General features: G+C 35.1%; 1 protein-coding gene across 8 annotated transcripts in view; it reads left to right on the top strand.

Moving 5' to 3' along the window:
* The window catches only part of CFAP44 (cilia and flagella associated protein 44), a 210,886-nt gene that overhangs the window by 133,753 nt on the left and 60,294 nt on the right, over window positions 1-16,839 (top strand). For 6 of the 8 annotated variants that reach the window (XM_037835565.1, XM_037835564.1, XM_037835567.1 and 3 more), the window contains one exon: window positions 5,801-5,975. The exons of the other annotated variants lie outside the window; for them this stretch is intronic. In XM_037835565.1, coding sequence (XP_037691493.1) covers window positions 5,801-5,975 — 175 coding nt within the window. The remainder of the gene's footprint in view (window positions 1-5,800; window positions 5,976-16,839) is intronic. 8 annotated transcript variants of the gene reach the window in all.

Raw genomic sequence — 16,839 nt, 5'->3', positions numbered from 1 at the left:
ATTCAGGAGATATCAGTGGTGTGTGATGTGGCTGAGAATGAAAGGCCATGTTTCCTTAGAAAAATACACCCTGCCAGCTTTTTTCTTTGATATGGGCTGCTAAAGAAAACCTTCCCTGGTCATGTGACTGAGAGTGGATAAGAGAACAAGATGCTACTGTTTTCTTACTTTCCACTTCTAACTATTCTTAAGTTTATGATTTCCCCAGATTCTTGTTTCTAGTCAGTGTTTTAGTTTCAAATACTAGTTTCTAGGTCAGATTCCTGAGTCCCAACCTAGAGCATGGGGCATAACATTGCTTTTCAAACTATTTTTTAAGAACATTTGCTTCAAACAGAATGAATGAGCTGAGAATACAGGTATGAAAGTAGTACCTCTAAAGCTCTTTGCTTTGTGTGATTGCCCACTGGTAACTGCAGATAAGGAGGTGGAGGACAAGAATTCTGGGAATGGTTTGCACGGCCTAGTCAGGAATAAATAAAGGATGCTGCAGCCAGCACCCTGGACAAATCTGTTCTAGTACCCATGATTCAGTACTGATATTAATGTCAGCTCATCCTATTTATTGAGAAACATTTAATGGTTCCTTTCTGTCTCTAGGATAAATACTGAAACCATTATCTTGGTATGAAAGCCTTCCATAATCTGTTCCTATTCTACATTTCCAATACGGCCTACTTTAACACTCAACATAAATATTTAACTGATTGTCCTGCTTCCCACTCACTAATTATGCCTGAATCTTCCATACCTAGGCTCGTGCTCTTCTCCTCTTTGAATTCTACCAGTTCTTGTGGATCCAGCTTGAGCTTTGTTAGAAGGCATTCCCTGACCATTCAGGTCACATTAAATTCTTCCTTTTCCATAATGCCATATATGTGAAATATAACTATTACATACTACTATTTAACTTTTCTCACGTATGTCCAAAATATATCTTTATGATTCTCATAGTAGCTTGAGTATGAAGAGGATAATTCCCCAGTAGATACTTGGTAATTGATAAAGCCAATAGTTTCAAAAGCATGGATTTGATTGTGTTTCCAGTTTTTTAATTGGTCACAGACCACTTAAGTTATACATGCTACCTCAGGTTTCTTGTGTCAAATAGGATTCACTTGTTTCCCCCACCCCCACCATCATATCACAAACATTTCTTCCCAGCTTCCCAATATCTGTCAGTGGTCCATTAGTATTTATCTTGGTCTCTCATTGTTTAATATACATATCTTATCTTGCCAAACTTTTTATTCTTTCCCGCTCAATAGTTCAACATTTATTGATTTGATTTTTAATGCAATTTTATTGAGATATATATACACGCCATACAGTCCATCCAAAGTATACATTCAGTGGCTCAGTGTCATCACATAGTTGTGCATGCATCACCACAATGAATTTTAGAACATTTCATTACTCCAAAAATAAAAAATAAAGGAAAAAGAAAACCTGAAACATCCCATACCCCTTATTCCCATTATTAACCCCTAGTATTGGTGTGGTACATTTATTATTGTTGATGAGAATAGTAAGATACTGTTAACTATAGTCCATAGTTTGTAATAGGTACATTTTTTCCCATATACCACTCTATCATTAACTCCTTGTAATAGTGTTGTACATTTGTTCTAGTTCATGACAGAACTTTTTAATACTTGTACCATTAATTGCAGTCATCATCCAGCAGCTTTCCTTCTGGTGACAAACATGACTCTAAACATTCCCTTTCAACCATTTTCACACACAATTCCTCACTGTTCATTTTACTCACAAGAACATGCTACTATCACCTCTATCCATTTCTAAACATTTTAATTCAACCTAGTTAAAAGTTCTACACATATTAAGCAACCACTCCCCCTTCTCTAGCCTCCTTCTGTCTCCTGGTAACCTATATTCTAAATTTTATGTGTATGAGTTTACATATTATAATTGGTTTCATATTAGTGATTTCTTACAAAATTTGTCCTTTGTGTCTGGCTTATTTCACTCAACATAATGTCCTCAAGGTTCATCCATGTTGTTGAATGCTTCAGAATTTCATTCCTTCTTACTGCTGAATAAAAGTCCATTGTATGTATATACCACTTTTGTTTATCCACTCATCAGTTGAGATACTTGGGTTGTTTCCATCTTTTGGCAATTGTGACCACTGCTTCCGTGAACATCAGTGTGCAAATGACTGTTTGCGTCCCTGCTTTCAGTTCTTCTAGGTATATACCGAGTAGCAAGATTGCTGATCGTAATTGCCAACCTTTTTAGTGTCCGTAAGGGCAAGAATTGTCACTTAGACTCATTACTTGGGCATTCCACAGTACTTATTATGGGATTGAATTCATAGTAGTTGGTTAATAAATACTTTTATTTACATATTCATTATTTTCTCTAGATTTTTTTTTTTTAAAGTTTGTCTTTTCATTTCTAGTTTATTTCACTCAGCATACCGTATCAATGTCCATTCACCTAGCTGGGTACCTCAGAATTTCATTACTTCTTGTAGCAGCTCATTATTCCATTGTATGTATATACCACAGTTCACCATTCTATTCACCATTCAGTACACCCTTAGGCCACCTCCATCCACTGGGAATCATGAATACTGCCAGCATAAACCCCACAAATGTCCATTTGTGTCCCTCTTTTCACTTCTTCCAAGTATATACCCAATAACAGGGTTTCAGGACCACGTAGCAACCCCAAGCTTAGCTTCCTGTGGAACCACCACACTGCCCTCTAGATGGGCAACTACTTCCCCACCAACAGTAATTCCCCACCAATGGTAATCAGTTACATCGCTTTCTCCACATTTTCTGTGGCACTTGATTGCTTTTTTTAGAAGGTTTTATTCACACACCATACATTCCCTCCTAAGTAAACAATCAATGGTTCCCTGTATATTCACATTGTTATGCATTCACCACCACTATCTATATGAGGACATTTCCATTTCTTCCACAAAGAAAGAGGAAGAGGAGGAAAAATGAAAAGAAAAAGAAAGAAAAAAATGACAACTAAAAAGCAACAAAAGAAAAAACAAAATTAAAATAAAGTACAATGAAAAGGTCATACATCAACACCAATGCCAAGAATCCCATATCCCTCCCTTATATCCCCCTCTTATAAACATTTAGCTTTGGTGCCTTTGTTACAATTAATGGAAGCATATTACAATTTCACTGTTAACTATAGACTCTAGTTTGCATTGATTGTATTTTTCCCCAATACCATCCAATTTTCAACACCTTACAAAGTTGACATTCATTTGTTCTCCCTCATGTAAAAACATTCTTATATTTGTATACTTAATCACAATCATTGACCACTCTAGATTTTGCTAAGTTATACCATCCCAGTCTTTAGCTTCTATCTTTCCTTCTGGTGTCTTACATGCCCCTAACCTTCCTCTTTCAACTGTACTCAAAGTCATCTTTGTTCAGTGTGCTTACAATATTGTGTTACAATCACCCAGTATTGTGCTATCCATTTCTGGATCTATACAATCAATCCTGTTGAACATTCTGTACTTCTTCAGCATCAAATGCCCTATCTTTACCCTCTATCTCTTGGTATCATCATTTCTATACTCTTCGCCAAATGTCTCTCTCCTGCCTTTTTCTAGCTGTCTGTAGCAGTCCCTTTAGTGTTTCTTGTATAGGAGGTCTTCTGTTCACAAATTCTCAGGTATCTGTTTATCTGTAAATATTTTAAACACTCCCTCATTTTTATCTGTAAATATTTTAAATACTCTCTCAGTTTTGAAGGACAGTTTTGCTGGATATAGGATTCTTGGTTGGCAGTTTTTCTCTTTTAGTATCTTGAATATATCATACTACTGCCTTCTTGCCTCCATGGTTTCTACTGAGAAACCCAAATTTAGTCTTATTGAGCTTCTCTTGTATGCAATGGATTGCTTTTTCTCTTGCTGCTTTCAGAATTCTCTCTTTGCCTTCAACATTTGACAATCTGATTAGTGTCTTGGAGTAGATCTATTTGGATCAATTCTGTTTGGGGTATGCTGCGCTTCTTGGAACTGTAATTTTATGTCCTTCATAAGAGTTGGGAAATTTTCATTGATTATTTCCTCTATTTTCTTTCTGCCCCCTTTCCCTTCTCTTCTCCTTTTAATATACACCTATAACACATATATTATGCGCTTCATATTATCATTCAGTTCCCTGAGCCCCTGCTCATATTTTTCCATTCTTTCCCCATCTCTTCTGTGTGTAGGATTTCAGATGTCCCGTCCTCTAGTTCAGTAATGCTTTCTTCTGCCCCTCCAAGTCTGCTGTTTGTATGTCTCATTGTGTTTTTCATCTCTTCTATTGTGCCTTTCATTCCCATAAGTTCTGCCATTTGTTTTTTCAAGCTTATGAATTCTTCCTTATGGTCACCCAGTGTCTTCCTTATATCCTTTGTCTCTTTTGTCACATTTTCTTTCAGCTTGTTGACTTGATTTAGCATATTTCTTTGAACATCTTTAATTAGTTGTTTCAACTCTTGAATCTCAGTTGAGGTGTTAGTTTTTTCCTTTGACTGGGACATATCTTCATGTTTCCTGGTGTGGCTTGTGATTTTTTTCTGTCTAGGTATCTGATTTTCTTAATTAGTTTATTCTGAAGGTTGTCTTCTCTCTTTTGCCTTAGGTTTTCTTATTGGTTTTCTTTGATCTCTCTATTTCTTTGTTTCTCTTGCTGGCCAGTTGTCAGATTGGCTCTGCCCCCCACCCCTCAGTCTTACCCCCAAATCAGGTATCCACTGTGGCCTACCATAGGGATGGGAGGTAGGCACTGGGCATTCCAGAAAGTTCACTCTATGTGGTAATATAGATCTGCTGACTTCCATTGGTGCTCTGTTTTGTGCTGGTCAGCAAGACCTGGATTCATTTTAAAGCCCTGCTTTGACATTTGGGTTGTCCATATTTCTCAGCCCAAACCTGGCTGGGTTTCTGTGCAGGGCATATAGATTAGCTCCTGTGGTCCTAATAAAGGGTCTGGAGCATCTTTTTAAAAGTGTTTCTATATCCTTGTACTTTCTGGACTGTCCAGCAGATAGTTCTGTTTTGTAACTTAATTGTCCTCAGATGCTGCTTTGCTTCTCAGCACAGGCTCTGTCTACACAGGGGAGCTGAAACTGCATGATTCCTATGCCCTCACTTTGCTGGCCAAAATCTGGCTCGATTTGGGGCTACACATGTGACAGGGTACTGCCTCAGCTGACCCAGCATTCCAGCCATCCCCAAGGCAAGGAAACAGCTTCCAGCTGCTGCTTCCCTCAAGGTTGGGGAAGGTTTCAGACCCAGGGCTGGAAACACAGTCTCTGTCCACGTTTTCATAGTCTCTTTGTCCCTCACTGACCTGGGCCTTGAAATATCCTCCCATGTCCCCCAGGTCTTCAAACAGTGGGGGTATGTCTCACTGCTGTGAGAGATTTTAAAATCTGTGCCCTTGGTGGGAGGGCTCCCATCTGATTTCTGTGCCTTTCCCACACTGAGAGAGGGGGAGGGGAGAGGATCAGCTGGTCTGCGACAGAACATTCCTACCTGATATTTCTTCTCTTTCTGCAGCTCAGCATCTGCAGGGTCCATCTCCAGTCTATATCCTCCTCCAGAGTTTCAAACAATTCAGAATTGTCCATTTTTTCATTAAGTCTCTGGAGTGGAGTTTCCCATAGCTGTTTATGGCACCATGTTGATGATGTCACTCCTCTAGATTATTTTTTAATGTGCCAGGTTAAAAACAGTATTTAAGAATTTTGTTTTTATATCTCAGAAAGATTGAAAAAAATATTGATGTTCTGGCAGGTATAAGTATTAGCATACCAGAAGAATCAATTATAGAAAAAGGGAAGACATTTCGGCCTAAAACCTTAAGTGAAATTATGGTGGAAAATCAAATTGAGAAAACAAGGAAACTTATACTTAAAGCTGAAAAGGCCCAACAAAAAATTCAGCAGCGGAAAAAGGAATGGGAAGAACTGTGAGTTTTTTACCTATACTCCTATCTTTTTAGTATAAGAGTGGCAAAATATTAGAAAAAAAATCTTTGTATTTGTTGGCATTTTTATTTAAATTAAAAAGTGAAGGAACTAGAAACAGAGATGGAGATATTAAAGACAGATCAGCTAGGTCTTTCAGGGTGGTGATATCTTGGGGGAATTTCTATGATTTCTATGATTCTAGTTGTGATCCTTAATTTCATGTCCAAGAATTCAATTTTGCTAATATACTCAGAGTGCTGGTTGTATTTTTAAAAATTGTTATTTTTTTTTAATTAGAGAAGTTGTAGGTTTACATAAAAGTCATGTAAAAAATATAGTGTTCCCATTTACCCCCTATTGTTAACACTTTGCATTGGTGTGGTACTACTATTAATATAGTTCGTAGTTTGCATTATGGATATTTTTCCCATATACCACTTTATTATTAACACTTAACATAATTGTCTGGAAATTTATCTAAGTTATTACCTGTAACAAACATTTGCTCTTTTTTTTTTTGCTGAGTAGTAGTCCATGGTATGGATATACCACAGTTTGTTTAACCATTCAGTAATTGAAAGAAACTGGGTAATCTCCAGTTTTGAATTATATAAATAGAGCTGCTATAAATATTCATATATGGGGTTTTTTTAATGCTACCTATTCAATTTATTAAAAATTTTAATAAAACATAATATTCAAACTAGTACTACAAACTTATGCTCTTCACATGGAAAACACTACAAGAGAAGACACAATAGAGACTGCTTGCAATAAGAGGTGCATATTCCTTCTATAGAGATGGAGAAATAAAAGGACAAATCTAGTTGTTTGAAAGACAGTTCACTGTACACATTTTATTCACAGTTCTATACACCGTCAATATGAATGAGACCGCTTCTCTACTTGAGCCATTTTTAACCAAAGCAAAATAACCTAAGTAATACAAACTGTTCAAGTACAGCATTAAAAGACAAAAAAGACAGTCTAATTCTAGTTAGGAGTGTAATTATTATGTTGCATTTTTAAAAATCCACAATTATGTTTAGGAAATCGCACAAACATAGATCGCTGATTTAAGTGAAATGCAAAAATCTGTAGCAAAGCTGTGTAGTTACAGAAAAACAAAAAAAAATGCCAAAGAATGCATAAAATTAATGTTTATTCCACCTTTGTGTCATATTCCTGGATCCTTCACCAATTTTATATGAAGAAAAAGAGCAAAACAAAAGGAATAACTAAAATCAGAATCACTAATGTTATCACCTAGGGAAACAAGTAAATTGAAATTGAGTAGCCATCAGCAAGAGTACAGGAAAGACAATGCTGTAAAAAGAAACAGAAAATTGCTAGAAAACTGTATGTACCATATTCCTTCAAACCAGTAAGATATGCTCCTGCATGCAATGGAACTTAAACAGAATTTTTTTCCTTTAATGTATAGAAATGCAAATTATTTTTTGTATATTGTGGATGGGTATATATGTTTGAATGGCAGTTCTAGTAAGCTGTTACAGAGTGGGCAAGAACACATTTATGGATTCTGGGGATGATGTGTACTGTAATTCTTTGATTAGGATAGTGAATACGCTGGCCAAAATTAAAAATAAAAATAATAATATATGAACACAGAAGTACAAGACAAAGGTGAATGAGACTTCTCTTATATCTGAGTAACATTTAGATGTTAATCAAATCTAAGTGCAGTCCACTCTGCTTCTGAAGAGGCTTTAGTTCAGCTCCTAAATTTCGATGCTTGACGCAGTCTCCTGAGAATACCCATAAGGTGTCTTCTTAAACATCAAACCTATTTTTAGTGGTGGAGCTGTTCTTAGTAGCTGTGTCTGCATGGAACTGATAACCAATCACTATCTTTGAAGGAAGTTCTAACCTTTCCTTGTAAACCCTCCCTATATGTGAAACAGCTTCTCTGTTTTCACACTGAGTAGTCCATATTGCTGTCTTACAATCTTTAGTTCTAACGTTAACAATGGCTCCTTGAAGGTTTGCTTACCAAGTTTTGCTTTTATCGTTTTTAAAAGACCAAAGCACCCATCTGTTCTGTAGTGGATGTTTAATATAGTGTTCTAGGTTGGCAATCTTCCTGGTTATATTCTGTTTCCTCTTCCTTTGTAGGTGAGGGATCAGAAGTAGGGGTGGTTTCCACAGTTGCCATCTTAGATCTTTTTCCATATACAGGTTTTTATGAACATAATTCTTCATTTCTCTGGGACAAATGCCCAGGAATATGGAGTTACATGGTAGTGGCATGTTTAGTTCTTCAAGAATCTGCTATTTTACAGACTGGATGTGCTATTTTACAGTTCCACCATCAGAATGTGAGTGACCCAATTTCTCTGCATCCTCACCAGCAATTGGCATTATTTTTATGTATCAGTTACTAGTCCCTTGTTGGATATGCGGTTTGCAAATATTTTCTCCCTGTATATACCTTATCTTTTCATTCTCTTAACAGGGTCTTTCACAGAGCAAAAAAGTTTTTAATTTGATTAAGTCCAATTTAGCATTTTTTCTTTTATGGATCTTGTTTTGGTGTCAAGTCTAAGAACTGTTTGCCTAGCTCTAGCTCTAGATCCCAAAGATTTTTCTCACATTTTTTTTAAAAAGTTTTATAGTTTTACGTTTAAGTCTGATATCCATTTATAGTTAATTTTTGCATAATGATATATATGGCTTAGGTCAAGGTTCCATTTTTTTTTGCCTGTGGATGTCCAGTTGCTCCAGTGCCATTTGTTGGAAAGACTGTCTTTACTCCATTGACTTGCTTTTGCACCTTTGTTAAAAATTAGCTGGACATATTTGTAAAATCCTATTCCTGAGTTCTCTATTCTGCTCCACTGATATGTGTGTCTTTCTCTCTGCCAGTGCAACACTGTTGTGGTTACTATAGCCATATGGTAAATCTTGAAATTGGTGGATTGATTCCTCCCACTTTTTATCTTTATTAAAATTGTTTTAGCTGTTCTAGTTCCTTTGCCTTTCCATATAAAGTATGGAATTTTGTCTACATTTACAAAAATCTTTCTGAAATTCTGACAGGAAATTTTGTAAAATTTGTATATAAATTTGGGGAAAAATTGACATCTTTACTATGGGGAGTCTTCCAACCTATGAACAATTATATCTCTTCATTTACTTGGATCTTCTTTGATTTCCTTCAGCAGCATTTTTTTTCCAGCATTAAAGTCCTGTGCATGTTTTGTTTGATTTACTCATCTCTTTCTTGTTTTTTTTTTTTTTGAGTGATCATAAATAATATTGTATTTTTTAATTGTGGTATCTGTCTGCTCATTGCTAGTATAGAAATACAATTGATTTTTATGTGTTTATCTGCTTTCCCATGACCTTGCTGAACTCTCTTATTAGTTTTAGGACTGTCTTGGTAGATTCCATGGGATTTTCTATATACACAACATGTCATCCAGAAATAGGGGCAGTTTTATTTTTTCTTGTCCCATCTGTATGTCTTTTATTTCCTTATTGCACTGGCTAGAATGTCCATATGTTGTTGAAATAGAGTGGTGAGAACAGGCATCCTTGACTTGTTCCCAATTTTAGAGGGAAAGCATTCTGCCTTTCTACGTTGAATATAATGTTAGCTATAGGTATTTTGTAGATTATCAAGATGAATAAAGGTAAAGATGATAATCTTTATTAACCTATATTCCTGTTTTTCTGAGAGTTTTTATCATGGATGGTTGTTGAATTTTGTCAAATGCTTTTCTTCATCATTTGGTATGATCCTGTGATTTTTTTTCTTTTGCTTATTAATATGGTGAATTACTTTGATTGATATTCAAATACTAGATGAGCCTTGTGTCCCTAGAATAAACCCTCCTTGCTCATGGTGTACAATTTCTTGTATATATTGCTGAGTTTGATTTTCTAACATTTTACTAAGAAATTTTGTGTTCATATTCATGAGTAATATTCATCTGTGGTTTTCTTTTTTGCATTGTCTTTATCTAGTTTTGGTATCAAGATAATACTAGCATCCTAAAATGAATTAAGAAGTGTTTCCTCTTCTATTTTCTGGAAGAGATTTTATAAAATTGATGTTAATATTTCTTCAAACATTTTGTAGAATTCTCCAGTGTTACTATCTTAGGCTGAAGATTAATTTTGGGGAGTTTTTAATTACAAATTCAATTTCCTTAGTAGTTATAAAGCTATTCAAATTATCTATCTCATATTGAATGAGTTGTGGTACTTTGTTCTTCTTTTGTCAAGTCTATGTGTGTGTAGTTACTTATAAATTCTCTTATCCTTTTGATGTCTTTGTATATCATCTGTAGTTGATACCCCTTGTTTGATTCCTGAGTTGGTAAATCGTAGCTTCTCTCTTTTTGCTTTGTCAGTCTTGCTAGGGCAATTGCTAGAGCAATTGATAAAATTACCAATTTTATTGCTGTTTACAAAGAACCGTCTCTTTCATTAATTTTCTCCGTTATTTTTCTCTTCTCACTTTCAGTCATTGCCATTCTTATCTTTACTATTTCCTTCCTTCTTCTTAATTTGAGTTCATTTTCCTCTTCTTTTTCTGGGTTATTGAAATTGAAGTCAGATTTTTGTTTGAGACTTTTCTTCTTTTCTAATTTAAATATTTACTGCTATAAGTCTTCCTCTCAGCACTGCTTTGGTTTTGTGTCACAAATTTTGATATATTGTATTTGCATTTTCATTCAGGTCAATGAATTATTTTTTAATATGGTTCTCCTTAGTTTTTTTAAAAATAAATTTCAGTTTTAGAACAATTTTAAGTTTGCAGAAAAATAGCACAAAAAGTACAGTGTTCCCACATACACCCCCCCACACATAATTTCCCCTATTATTAACATCTGGCATTAGTGTGGTACATTGTTACAGTTGATGAACCAATACTGATACATTATTAGTAACTAAAGCTCATAGATTACCTTAGTATTCACTATTTGTGTATACAGCTTTATGGGTTTTGACTAATGCATGTCATGTATTCACCATTACGGTATCATACAGAATGGCAACCAGTGATCTTTTTACTAACTGTATACTTTTGCCTTTTCCACAATATCATATGGTTGGAATCATACTGTATGCAGCCATTTTAGACTGGTATCTTTCATTAGCAATATGTATTTAAGGCTCCTCCATGTTTTTTCTTGCCTTGATAACTCATTTCTTCTCATTGCTGAATAATATTCCATTGTATGGATGTACCACAATCTGTGATTTTCCGTTCACCTATGGAAGGGTATCTTGGTTGCTTCCAATTTTGAAGGTATTGGGAAGAAAGCTGCTATAAACGTTCGTGTGCAGTTTTTTGTGTAGGTATAAGTTTTCAGCTCCTTTGGGTAAATACCAAGGAGTGCAATAGCTGTATGATATGGTACACTTATGTTTAACTTTGTAAGAAACTGCCATTCTGTCTTCCAAAGTGACTGTTGTATTTTGCATTCCTACCAGCAGTGAATGAGTGTTCCTGTTGCTCCACATCCTCACCAGGATTTGGTGTTGCTGGTGTTTTGGAATTTAGCCATTCTAAGAGGAGTGTAGTGATATTTTATTGTTTTAATTTGCAATTGCCTAATGATAAGTGATGCTGAGCATCTTTTCATATACTTATTTGCCATTTGTATATCTTCTTTGATGAGATGTGTGTTCAGCTCTTAAACCCATTTATAAATTAGGTTGTTTGTTTTCTTATTATTGAGTATTAAGCATTCTTTGTATATTTTGGATAAAAGTCCTTTGTCAGTGCAGAAAATTGAAAAAATTGGCTGGTCTTTGTCCTTAGTTCCTGGAATTCAGAAGCAACCTCTGAATCTTTGGAATTTCCTGTAATAAGAGTGTCTTTTGTTGTGCATGGTGGGCCCAAGAAATACTTGATAGTTCATAAACTAATGAGGGGCCAAACATACCTGCAGTCTTGATGGTGGGGGGCGTTGAAACCAGCCATGTGATTAGGGCGTTGGAGCTCTGAGCCACATCATATCAGCCCTACCTCTCTAACCTCTGTGAGGGGAGGGGTAGGAGCTATAGATTGAGATCAACTGCATGGGTATTGATTCTATCAATCATGCCTATGTCATGAGACCCCATATGGACTCAGAACACTTAGAGCCACAATGAGCTTCCATGATTGAGAAAATATATTGCTGCTATGTTGAGAGGGTGACATGTTCTGACTCCATATGGAGAGGACATAGAAGTTTGTGTTTGATAACCTCCCAGACCTCACTTTAGTGTCTTGTCTTTTGGCTTCTTCTTATCTGTATCCTTTCACTATAATAAAATCATAATATTAAGTATAGCACTTTCAGTGATTCCTTTGAGTCATTCTAGTGAATTATCAAACCCAAGGGTATAGTGGGAATCCCTGAATTTGTAGCAAATTGGCCAAAAATATGGGTAGCCTGGGACCCAAAAATTGCAACTGGTGCCTGAAGGACAATCCTATAGAGGATATTCCTTAACCTGTGCAATATGGCCTAATTCTTGGTAATTAGGGTCAGAATGGAATTGGATTCATTGAGTTATTGCAGTATTGCAGACAGATAAGTGTTTTGCAATTTTTTCCTTTAGTTTTTAGCTTGTCTTTTCTTTCTCTTAACAGTGCCCTTCACAGAGCAGAAGATTTTAATTTAATTTTAAAAAGTCCAATATCAATTTTTTTCTCTCATATATCATGCTTTTGCGATTGTATCTCAGAAGTCATCACTAAACCCAAGGTCACCTATATTATATCTTACATTATCTTCTAGAAGTTACATAGTTTTGCATTTTACATTTAGGTTTATAATTCATTTTTGTTGATTTTTATGAAAGATACAAAATCTGTGTCTAGATTCTTTTTTTCTTTTTTTTTTCTTTTTTGCATGTGTATGACCAGCTGTTCCATCACCATTTGTTAAATGCCTTTGCTCCTTTGTCAAAGATCTGTTGATTATATATTGTGAGTCTATTTCTGGGCTCTCTATTCTGTTCCATTAATCTATTTGTTTATTCTTTTACCCATACTATACTGTCAATCTCTGTAGCTTTATAGGTGGTATCAGTTCTCTAACTTTATTCTTCTGTATTGCATTGACTTTGGGTCTTTTGCCTTTCTGTATAAACTTTAAAATTAAATTGTTAATATTTGCAAAATAACTTGCTGGGATTTTGATTGGGATTGTATTGAATGTATGTATAAACTTGTGAATAATTGACCTCTTAACAGTATTGAGGCTCCCTATCCATGAACTTGGGCTATTTCTCCATTTAGTTAGATCTTTGATTTTCTTTATCAGATTTTATAGTTTTCATATAGATACTGAATATATTTTCTTGGATTCATATCTAAGTATTCATATTTTTGGTGCTTATGTTTTTAATTTCAAATTGCAACTGTTCATTGCAATTGCAATTGACTTTTATATATTAACTTTTTATCCTACAATCTTGTTATAATCACTTATTAGCTCCAGAAGTTTTTGTTGATTCTTTGGGATTTTCTACATGAACAATCACACCATCTATGAACAAAGGCAATTTCATTTCTTTCTTCCCAATCTGTGTATCTTTTATTTCCTTTCTTATCTTATTGCTCTAGCTAGGAATTCCAGTACAGTGCTGAATTGGAGTGATAAGAGGGGACATCCTTGTCTTGTTCCCAATCATCGGGAGAAGGCATCTAGTTTTGTTTGGGGAAGTAGACCCATTACCACCACCAGAGGGGGAGTCCTACAACATGGACTATAGCAAAGAGATGTCAGCCTACTCCAATGCAGGTGTCAGGGTTGCTAGGAAAGACATGTCTTACACAGGAACTGGTTGGAACAACATTTACTCTCATAGAGAAAAGACAGAGTGAGATCAGCTTCGCTAGTTGGTGCTATAAATTTCCCTGTAAGTGTCGCTTTCACTGCATCTTACAATTTTGATAAGTTGTGTTTTCATTTTCATTTAGTTCAAAATATTTAAAAATTTCTCTTGAGACTTCTTCTTTGACCCATGTGTTATTTAGAAGTGTGTTGATTAATTGCCAAATATTTTGGGATTTTCTATTTGTCTTTCTGTTATTGGTTTCTAGTTTGATTCCACTGTGGTCTGAGAGCATGCTTTATGTGATTTCTCTTCTTTTAAATATGTTGAAGTGTGCTTTATGAATCAGAATGTGATCTTTCTTGGTGAATATTCCATGAGAGCTTGAGAGGAATATATATTCTGCTGTTGTTGGATGAAGTATTTTAGAAATGTCAATTAGATCCAGTTGATTGATGGTGCTATTCCATTATATCCCTACTGATTTTCTGCCTACTGGATCTGTCAATTACTGAGAGCAAGGCATTGAAGTCTCCTACTATAATAGTGGATTTTGTCTATTTCTCCTTGCAGTTCTATCAGTTTTTGCCTCACATATATTGATGCTCTGTTGTTAAGTGCATACATATTAAGGATTACTGTGTCTTCTTGAGGAAGTGACCCCTTTATCATTATTTAATGACCCTCTTAATGCCTGATAATTTCCCTTGCTGGGAAATCTGCTTTGTCTGAAATTAATATAGCCACTCCATATTTCTTTGAATTAGTGTTAGCATAGCATGTCTTTCTTCATCCTTTTACTTTTAATCTATCTGTATCTTTATATTTAAAGTGGATTTCTTGTAAACAACAAACAATTAGCTTTTGTTTTTTTATCCATTCTGATAGTCTCTTTTAATTGGTATATTTAGACAATTAACATTTAAAGTGATTGTTGCCATAGCTGGATTACTATCTACCATAATAGTGACTGTTTCCTATTCCCCGCCCTTGTTCTTTGTTTCTCCTTTTTTTATCTTCCAGTATTTTTTCCTGATTCCTCTGGTTTCAATTGAACTTTCAATATGATTCCATTTTCTCTCTTCTTTTAGCATATCAATTATACTTTATTTGAAAATTCTTCTAGTGGTTGCCCTAGAATTCCCAGTATACATTTACAGCCAATCTAAGTCCACTTTCAAATAACAATATGCTGATTGATGGCAAATGCACAGTCTTTATAGCAGAGTAATCCAGATTCCTCCCTCCCATCCCTTTCAACAGTGTTGTCATGCATGTCCTTTATCCATAAGCTTTAATTATCCAGTATATTGTTACTATTATTATTATTAATGCAAATTTTATTACTATATTCACACACCATTTAATCTATCCAAAATGTATAATCAGTGGCTCATAGTATCATCACATAGATGTGCAATCATCACCATAATCAATTTTAGACTGTTTTAATTACTCCAAAAAAGAGAAATAAAAAATAAACATTAAAAAGAAAACCCAAAACACTCCATATTCCCTATCCCCCCTACTGTTGACCTCTAGAATTGGTGTGATACATTTGTTACTGTTGATGAAAGAATATTAACATATTGTTAACTATAGTCGGTAGTTTGCAATAGGTACATTTTATCCCATATACCTCTTTATTATTAACTTTCTGTAAAAGTGTTCTACATTTGCTCTAGTTCATGAAAGAACATTTATATTTGTAGTATTAATCACAGACATTGTCTACTACAAGGTTCACTGTGTTACACATTCCCATATTTTAAACTCTAGCTTTTTTCCTGGTGACATACATGACTCTAAACAACCCCAGATAGTTCAACAGTATTACTTACAATCCAAATAACGTGATACCATCACTTCTATCCATTTCCAAATGTTTAATTTCAACCTAGTTAAAAATTCTGCACATATTAGGCAACCATTCCCCATTCTCTAGCTTCATTCTATCTCTTGGTAACCTGTCATCTAAGTTTCGTATTAGTGACATCATACAATATTTGTCCTTTTGTATCTAACTTATTTCACTCTGCATTATGTCCTCAGGGTTCATCCATGTTGTCATATGCTTCAGGACTTCATTCCTTCTTATTGCTGTGTAATAGTCTATAGTATGTATATATCACATTTTGTTTATACATTCTTCTGTTGATGGAAACTTGGATTGTTTCCATCTTTGGGTAATTGCAAATAATGCCTCTGTGAACATCAGTGTGCAAATGTCTATTCATGTCCCTGCTTTCAGGTCTTCTGGGTATATACTGAGTAGTGGAATTTCTGGGTCATAGGGCAACTGTATATTTAGTTTTCTGAGGAACCACCAAACTGTCTTCCACAGTGGCTGTACCAATTTTACATTCCGAAAAGCAGTGAATAAGTGTTCCTATTTCTTCACATCCTCTCCAACATTTGTACTTTCCTGTTTGTTTAATAGAAGCTATTCTAATAGTTGTAAGATGATCTCTCATTGTAGTTTTGATTTCCATTTCCCTAATAGCTAATGAAGATGAACATGTTTTCATGTGCTTTTTAGCCATTTGTATTTCCTCTTTGGAGAAATGTCTATTCATGTCTTTTGCCCATTTTATAACTGGGTTGTTTGTCTTTTATTGTTGGTATTAAGGTGATGTTGGCTTCATAGAATGAGTTAGGCAGTATTCCCTCTTCAATTTTTTGGAAGAGTTTGAGCAGGAATGGTGTTGGAATGGGATGATTTTGAGGACTGATTTAATCTCTTTACTGGTGATTGGTTTGTTGAGGGCTTCTATTTCTTCTTGAGTCAGTATAGGTTATTCATGTGGTTCTAAGAAATTGCCCATTTCATCTAAGTCATCTAGTTTGTTCACATATCATTGTTCATAGTATCTTTTTGTGCCAGTTTAAATATATTGTGTCCCCCAAATGCCATTATCTTTGATGTAATCTTGTGTGGGCAGACATTATCAGTGTTGATTAGATTGGAATTCTTTGAGTGTTTCTGTGGAGATGTGCCCCACCCAACTGTGGGTGATGACTCTAACTGGATAATTTCCATGGAGTGTTGGCCCGCCC

Source organism: Choloepus didactylus, chromosome 1 (assembly GCF_015220235.1).
Source record: "Choloepus didactylus isolate mChoDid1 chromosome 1, mChoDid1.pri, whole genome shotgun sequence".
NCBI lineage: Eukaryota > Metazoa > Chordata > Mammalia > Pilosa > Megalonychidae > Choloepus > Choloepus didactylus.
This window is presented reverse-complemented; position numbering and strand designations above follow the sequence as displayed.